General features: G+C 53.3%; 1 protein-coding gene across 1 annotated transcript; it reads right to left on the bottom strand.

Moving 5' to 3' along the window:
* Positions 1-4,632: 4,632 nt before the first annotated feature.
* LOC149809793 (uncharacterized) lies at positions 4,633-6,018 on the bottom strand. The gene is made up of 3 exons (XM_089994613.1): positions 5,799-6,018; positions 5,204-5,416; positions 4,633-4,762 (listed from the first exon to the last, which is right to left on the bottom strand). Exons 1-3 carry the CDS (start codon positions 6,012-6,014, stop codon positions 4,685-4,687), a joined length of 507 nt encoding a protein of 168 aa, XP_089850739.1. The 5' UTR covers positions 6,015-6,018; the 3' UTR covers positions 4,633-4,684.
* Between the last annotated feature and the right edge of the window lie 2,659 nt (positions 6,019-8,677).

Raw genomic sequence — 8,677 nt, 5'->3', positions numbered from 1 at the left:
GGAAATTTAAATTTAATAAAATCAGAACTTTGGACGATGTGGCACGAAAAGATGGATCGCTAGCTTTCAGATTTACTTCTGCTGTCCGCAGGGGTTGGGGCAGAGGACGCCCGTGGAGAGAAAGTACTGGTACTGGAGATACTGGAGCTATCATTTGCGTATCATCCTCATGAAACGCGAAAGCTCATGCGCCTCTCCAAAAGCATGCTAATATCGCCAGATAGCCCATGCGATAGGATGTTTCGACGTCCGAGCTCCGAGGGCTCCGGCAAAGCGACAAGAGGAAATGGTCGGCAACGGAGGCTACGCTAGGATGCTGACAACAATGTAAAGTGGTTGGCGGAACCTGATGCATTCTGAGCGACGTTACTCGTGTCGCTGCTGGCGCATGTGTGGCGTTTATTTGACAGAGTCTCTGTCAACGATAATACAGGTTTCGTAGCGATGATGTGCATTGTTGCACTGGTCCCTCGTCCACGCAATCAACTTGTGTCTTGGACGTGTACTCCAAAACATGCGTTGTAGACGACAACGCTTTCAGGCCAATCATGTCACTCAAGCTGGTTCTCATCTGATAGGGAGAAACGGATTCCATCATACCATCATACCACGGTCTCTCCTTCACGTGATCAAAGGTGCGAGGTGTACCATGTCAAGCCCTGCTTGCCAACCCTATGCATTGCCAATTGCACATAGGTCTCTCATTAGGCAATCATACAAGCTTATAAATGCAAAAGTGCCAATTTATGTGGGTTTACAGGCCACGTCGAGGGTTCCAGGCGCTGATTGAGGCTGCCAACTGTAGCTGCTTGCTGCGAAGTGCACTTCCGTCAGTTCATATTCGCGATCCTGTGCATTTCCAAGATAGGAAAATGCTTGAAGCTTCGTTGGCACTTTAATGTCCCGTATCTCCCCATTTTATCCCTCAGCTCGCACGTTGCCTATTTCAAGCATAATCCTCGCTTGCAAGTGGCGGAGACATGATGTGCATGCTGTGGAGGACAGAAAATGGAGGATATCGAGGCCAACTTGCACAAAGAAGCTGCGCATGCGCCACGAGGCGACAGACGCAAAGCCCACGTACGATTTTTTTCTGCAGTTCGGTACTTTGCTTTCTGTTTGGTGCTCCAACCTCTTCATCTCTGGGTCAAGTACGACAACCCTGAGAATGTTTGGGCGCTCTGTCAGCCCAATCGCCAGATGGCAAGCTGATACCTGCCAGCTTGACGCAGCTATGACGAGGCCTTCAAACATGCTGCAGGCCGTCCCGCAACTTGTGTTGCTAGACCTCAGCGATGAGGTCCTCGAGCCGGTGCTGTGGCGGGCAGCTTCCGGTGCCAACTGCGTCGCAACCGCTGCCCTACTCTCCATCTGTCGATGCTTCCGCACAACTCTGCGCTCCGCCAGCCTCCACCACCCGACCTGGGCCCGCGGGCACGCCACCTTCACAGGGCCCGCCTGCCTGCGCCTTCTCGACTGCGCCTCCCTCCACACACTTCGCCGGAGAAACAAACCCAACGACCCCCACCCGTCACGGAAGGCTGCGTGGTCCCTATGGCGGCCCTAGCGCGCCCACCCCTCAACCTAGGCGAAACCCTTGGCAACGCGCTAATGCACGAAATGCTCAGCGCTCTGCGCGACATGGACCTGACTGGCCAAAGCGTGTCCTTCAAGCAACTGCACATTGCTTTGTCCATGCCTCAGCTCACCAACCTCACACTCCGGTGGGTGAACATTGAGAAAATGTCCGCAAACCTGGCGTGCGCCGTTCTCCCCACCTTCAAGCGACTGACCATCCACGACGCGTCGTGGGAATGGAGCCAAGAAGCCTCATCCAGTGCGAGCGACGACTCAGAGTCCGAATCAGACGAGGACGGCAGCTACGACGAGGGCGAAGTGCACAGGGCAGTGTTGCAGTTCGAACCTAGTGGCAGCCAGACGACGTCTCAAAGAAGTTATTGCACGACTCCATCGAGCGCTCGGCAATCGATTTTTTGGGCTTTCGTGACTCCATACTGTATATGGCTGATTGGGAGTTGGGCAAGGAGGGGGCACTCAAGCATGCTTGAGCATAGCTGAGGGCCTCTCCTTTTTCCTGAACGCTGAATCGAATGATGTGAACTTTCCCTTGCCTGAGCGAAGAAAAATTATATGGTGCACTAGGTGCACATGGGCACGAGACAGTGAGAGGTTTCACTTGCCGGTTTGTTCTGGTGTGCAAGCAGTGCAGCTTTTGCTGCCAAGGCTGTCAGTTCAGCCATGTCCAGTCATGTACGACTCTGAAGTACGTCACGGTCAAGACATTGCGATGTTTCCCTGATGCCGTCATGTCACTGATGGTAGTGCACCATCTTCCGATCAAACGGTCGTTGTGGAACAAGAGTTGAAGCATCTTCCAAAGGCGGCTCCATGGCACCATGTGGAGGATGGACAAAGCAGAGATGCCCATAGCTTTCAAACAGGTCTCAAGCACTTTAATACAAACTGAGCCGGTGATCTTCCCATCCGAGGGATGCGTGACGAGCGTTCCCTGCCTCACGAAATGCTGCCAGCGCTGCACCAGATTCCCATGCAGCACCTGGATGACTGTGCAGCCTGGTGGCTTTCCGACAAGGCGAAACCGCCCACAAGGACCCGGCTGCAAACCATTCCTGGGGGGCGGGACAACGGTACACTGTGTAAGCACAGCAGAATTGGCGCAACCCACGGCATTGGGATACCCAAAGCTGTCTGCAGTTACTTGAACTTGCGAATTCCAGCACATGAGTGAGTCAGCAGTCCTCATTGGCACACGCTCGATCAGGCATCACATGCAGACACACAGGGATAACATCTGCAGTGCACGCCCGCATCATGCAGCAAGGTCTACAGCAGCCATGTATGACACTAGATTGCATACAAGAAGACGATCTATCGATAACTGCGTAGTATATCGAACATATGGTTCGTCACACGTCACAATGGGCCGGAAAACCTTCCTTATCGCATATTATATTCGTCAAACGTCACAATTGGGGGAAAAAGCCAAACAAGTGGACGGTTGTGTAATGAATGTCACGCGTCACCCTGTCCAAAATTTTCCAAGGTGCCTGCGGCACCTTGTGTACCCTGGCCTATTCGAAGCCCGACACCAGAATGAACCCTGTCATGAATGTAAGCATATAAGCAGCTGCCAAATCCTCGGGGGGTTCCGTGACCGTGAACTTATCGGTGACGGGCTCCGCCAACGTGAACATCGCCAATGTTGGCAATGTTCATGCTTACGCGGCTGCGAACAGCGCAAGAGCAATCCGTCTGGCCAAAGCGGTCGGTCCAGCCGTGCCCCTTAGTGGAGCATGCAACCGAAAGGGCAAGACTCCAACTGCTAAGGTTACGGGTCAGCGCCGTTGGCTGTAGTGGTGATGGATGTGATTGCAATGCTGTACACTTTCAGTCCACGTAGTGAACATGGATATGAGGGCGATGGATCACGTACATTGCTTGTTTGTTGGGCATGATGGGACGTTAACCTCTTGCAATGGCAAATGCTTGCTCATACCATACCGTATGCTGTACCTTGAAAAAAAATCGCCTGCGGCGCCAGTCGTCCTTTCCTCAACCGTATGGACGATTGCCTAATAAATGTCACACGTCACATTTTTGGCCTTCAACCTTATTGACGGTTGTTTAATGAATGTCACACGTCACTGAACTTTTCTCAACCATATGTTCGATATACTACGGTACTTGTTACAAGCTGAAAATTTCCAGATCAGCGGCGAGGCCCCAGTACAACGGAGAGCAAGAGAAAACACAGGAGTTGAGGCCGCGTTAAGTGCCTGGTATTGGAAACAGAATATACAAAACAACAGACTGTACGCCCACCTCCAGGAAAGGTAGATTATGAAAGTTCATCGTAATACAGAACAGCATAGGCTTTGCAAGCACGCAAGCAATCTTCAGCACAGCACGCAAACTGTACACTTACACAGCATTGCAGGCGCTGCGCACAATGTAAGGGTTGTGTCGGTCCCAGACGCCAATGATGTGCATGTCAAGATAATAGAAGCAAGAGGCTCCAAAAAGGAGATGAACGTTTAACGCAGCAACACACGAGGGCGCCACGTCTAGGTTCAAACGTCGAGAAGACATCTCGAGCTTGACCTGGGAACGTCTCGGGGAAGAGACATCCAGCATCTGCTTGGCCTTGGAAGAAGCAGCCTCTCATGCCAACCAGCTGAGAATCTGATGATGTCAGAACTGACTCCCCACTTTAGGGCGGGAACCGCAGATGCTCGCATATTTCGTCCTACGACTCAGCTGTACAGGGGGGGCAACGCAGCAGCCAGATTCGCCAATGCGAGGCCGCGGTCGTGAGTGCAATACGGATCACACGGGTCCTTGCAAACTTGAATTATGGCAAAGAGGCGAGATACGCGATCGCGATGAAAGGGCTCAGCCTGTCAATCTCGCAGCCAAACGCCATGCTTCTGATAAGGACAATTCTCGTGGCGGGGGTGGTTGGCGCGGAGACAGCTCAGCGCAGCGCACACTGTCTTGGAATCCTGCTATGCAAGCACGCATGGCTGTGGCCCCTGTCTTCAGGGATTGGTCTCAGCTGCTTCTTTGCGTATGGTGTCGTTCGTTGTTTGGGTGGCTTGATTGCGGGGCTGTGCTGGGGCAGGTGTGGGCATGAGCTAGTCTCTCAGAGGGCTGCCTTGCCCATGGACTGCTCACTTCTTTCGCTTGTTCTTGCTAGCCTCTCGACCCACCTTCTTGGAGCCTGCAATACCACGACAAGTTGGTGCCTGCGACAATAAGACAATGATCCCAAATATCTCGAGATAGTGCTTGGGATTGCCAACGTCCATGTGGATGTGGATGCGGCACTCTTGTAAATTAACACGGTAAACATGATTCTTGAATAGCACTTGAGGTTTTGCCAACACCCATGCAGAAATGAGGGTTAAACTCCAGTTCTGGCTGACCACTGTTCATACGATGCGTCGAGGGTACTTGGACGCCATGTTGCTCCGCGTCAACACGGGACGTCGAGAATGCTTGTGAGAGCACCCTGCAAGTTGACGAACGATCGTATCTACCGCTGATAATTCGCTGGGTCAGCTGCGAGGTTGTGCGCCGATTCAAAGCGCCAAAATTCAAGCCCAGCATTACACCTAGCGACAGCAACATTCAGGCGCACCTGGCAAGCTGGTAAGCTTACCACTAGGGCCTGCGAGGCTGACGTCATCGCCTTGGAGGTTCTGAGTAGGGGGGAAGGCGACACTGGTATCCAACGCCGGAGCTGCCACTGGATGAGGGAATTGGCTTCGCCTCGGAAGAACTCTGCTATGTCGCGCGTTTCGCTCTGGTCGTGCTCCCAGTAGTAGATAGTCACGCACATGCGGAGGTCGTCCTCCGGGCCTAGGTAGCTCACCTGCGTGCCGGTGGAACTCATTGTACTATGGTCAAGACAGCAATGGATCGCTTTCATCAACGCAGCGTTGATCAAACTTTCTTCATATCAGCCCTAACAGCTAGACAGCGAGTATCACAAATCAAGTTGCCTTTGAATACATCAACATTGCATCGCATAGATAAGCAAGAACTAGACGGCTCAAGCAGAAAGCGAACAAAGTAACCAAAACGGCACATTCAAGTGACACAGCTCACTGAACGTCAGCGGTCGGGGCAGGCAAGCCTGAGGGCTCGGCCACTCGCGCAAGCTAAAACTTTATATATACATATATATACATATATATATATATGTATATATATCAACAACACACTATATGTATATATATCAACAACACACGCACCTTGTGCAGAGAGCCATGGTGCCAGTTCTCGTCTGCACGGTACACCTTCACGTTCATCCCAGCCTGCAAGAGGTGGCGTTCCTCAAACTCCAGGTTGCGCCACTGTGCCGCAATAAGGCTGGTGTCGCCAACGGGCATGGCAGGCTGGATGGTGCCTTCGGTGGGGTCATACATCGGCCCCATGGAGACCGGAGTGGGGACCGCGCCGCCTTCCATTGCAGATTCAAAGCCGCCAAGCGCCTTCACTGCAGCGATGTCGGCGTTGTTGGCAAGTGGCCCCCCCCTCAGGCGCTTGGGGGGCGGCATCTCAAACTTCTCTTGGCCGATCACCTGCACACGCTCCTGAGGCTCGAGGGTCATAAGGTGTGCACCAGTGCTTCGCCAGGCGTGATTTGCGGCTACATGCCTGAAGATGCATGAATATTGCAGACAAAAATGGAGGTCGGAACCCAATCTTGCGAAGCACTGGCTTCCACGATCGCTTGAATCAGCGAAGTTCTGAACTTCGCTTGAATCGCCGAATTCAGAGACAATGGCCTTCTTGTCAATGCGCCTACCATGGTCAACGACCTGGGCAATGAGTGAATGTCCTGACTCATTGCAGCATGGTGCCTGATGATCAGTGCTGAGGTTGCCGAGAGGGTGTCCAAGGTTTGCTCATCTGGGCGCGAGACATGCGACATGGTAGCGATCAAAGAGGCGTTGAGAACGGTGCTTCGCCAGCACGCGTTTCGAACCGTACCCCTACGTTTTTCCCGCAACATTTGCCAGGGTCCGGCAAAGACCTGTTTTGAGAACACGAGCGCCGAGGATGCAATGAGGTTTCAGAGAGACCACAGACAAGTTGAATAAGGAGCGCCGGTGCCTGGCCGGGGGCACATCAACAGCACACACCTGCATTGTGTGCAGCTCAACGGAGCCTTTGCCATAGCCCTTCTTCTTTGCCTTGGCAGGCAGCGCCTGAGAGTCGTACGTGACATGCTCGCCCTCGTTGCCGACCACCTCAACGACCTTGGCCTCGCAGTTGCCCCCCATTTGCTGCAGGCGGAAGCGCTCCTGCTTAGTAAAGCCCTTGAACTGGGTGCCTGTGGTCCAGATTTCAGCGGTTACGTCACGAGCGCGGGGCACAGCGGCTCGGGCTGCTCCAACGGAAGGATCCGGAACTTGCGAGAGCTTCTTGCGAAGCCACTCGGCGTTGTTGCTGCCTGTTGGGTGCATGAAAGTTTTCAGGAACACGGCTCGCAGTTGGGGGATGCCCATCTTGTCCAGCACCTACACAGCACATGCGAGTTTCAGTGCTTCGCCACGCAGGTTGCTTCGTGGGTCTGCATCCCTGAAATTCATGATTATTTGGGACAGAAAGCAGGGGGCGCAAGCCAGAAGCTAAAGGAAAACAGGCAAAAAGGCAAAAGTTGAAAAGGGAGAATCCCATTCTGATGGAGCCCTGGCAAGGTTTGCAGGTTACATGGGAATCATGAGGTTACTACCCGTCGTTGTGCTAGATGACGTGGCATTTGCGGGTCCAGATGCGCACAAATGTATGGATATTGAGGGCATCACAGGGGGTTGAATTTTGATCTGGCGAACCACGGGAATTGCCCTAGAACTCAGCTGCCGAATTGCCTGGAGCATGCTGCAAACCGCGGCTGCGTTTGGCTGGGTTTGCGATTGTCACGTTGTCATGTTAAGATGTGAAATAGGGAACAGGTGCTATGAGAAATAGGTGGCTGAGGATGGACATGAGCTACACACACACGCAAGTTGAGCAGGAGACATTGTGATCCACTCGTCAACGAGCTTCCAAATTGTGTGTCTGCAGGTTGGCTAGTGTGGGAATGAGGTACCATGGAACGTCAACTCTTGGGACAGGCAAGTCTCCCCTGAACGTGTTGCAGTGCCAGCTTGGGTCTCAGCCACCAATTGTGTCCGCAATATTCATGCATTTTTGGGCACCCAGACCCGCAAATCACGCAGTCTGGCAAAGCGCTGACATGATGCCGCGCGCAAGAGGCAATAACGCATCATCATCGTAACATCACATAGCTAATGGCAGGAAATTATTCATTAAGCAACCAAGTATGCACGTTGAGAACAATACAGCTCATTGAACGTCAGCGCTCGGAACAGATAAGCCTGTCATGAACGCACCAGTTTACACATCACATAGATAAGATCAAGAATTACGTCTCAGTATCATTATCACCAGCATCCGTCATCGGCAGCAGCATTGCTATCATGAGCTTCACACCTCCCTAGACATGCCTGCACCGCCCACCCACGTAACGGCGCGGCCACCGATCTTGACGCCACCATGCGTGGTGCGGCTCACTGAGCCATCATCGATGACCTTTTTACGCTTGGGCTTGCCCCTTGCATTTGCCTCGGCCTCAGCTTGCTCACCTGCAGCTGCAGCTGCGGCGGTTGGCACCCGCTTACGTGCAGCAGGCCTCTCGGCTTCGTGTGTAGTGTCTTCTGAGCCTTTTGCGGGCTCTGCTCCGTTCATCGTTGTCTCCTCGGGTTGCACGTCCTCAGGTTTCACGTCCTCAGGTTTCGCGTCCTCAGGTTGCGCGTCCTCAGGTTTCACGTCCTCTGCAGCGCTTGGCTCTGCTTTCGTGAGGGCGATTGCGGGCGCGGCATTGCCACCCTCGCAGGGCTGGATCGTAGATTCACTCTCCCCGTCGGAGGCTCCTGGTGCAGCTGCTGGAGGCTGCTCCTCGGTTTGCATGGCGAGTTGATTCGGACGTGGGGTCTGATGCTTGACGCGGTGCGTCGCGAATGGCTTGGACCCTGATGCGTCGATCTGCGCGCACTCGACGCCTTTAGGGGAGCTGATTGACGCGCTTCGTAGCTGCGATCACCACTGTTTATAAACGTGTTAC

Source organism: Nuphar pumila, unplaced genomic scaffold (genome assembly GCF_984573655.1).
Source record: "Nuphar pumila unplaced genomic scaffold, dmNupPumi1.hap1.1 HAP1_SCAFFOLD_764, whole genome shotgun sequence".
Taxonomy (NCBI): Eukaryota; Viridiplantae; Streptophyta; class Magnoliopsida; order Nymphaeales; family Nymphaeaceae; genus Nuphar; species Nuphar pumila.
This window is presented reverse-complemented; position numbering and strand designations above follow the sequence as displayed.

Excerpts from the sequence above, each read along its gene's own strand:
- LOC149809793 (XM_089994613.1), bottom strand. The coding sequence starts at position 6,014 with ATGGAAGGCGGCGCGGTCCCCACTCCGGTCTCCATGGGGCCGATGTAT. Across the intron at positions 5,417-5,798 it reads ACCATGGCTCTCTGCACAAG|GTGAGCTACCTAGGCCCGGA; the intron begins GTGCGTGTGTTG and ends ACCGGCACGCAG. Across the intron at positions 4,763-5,203 it reads CAGCCTCGCAGGCCCTAGTG|GCTCCAAGAAGGTGGGTCGA; the intron begins GTAAGCTTACCA and ends GTGGTATTGCAG.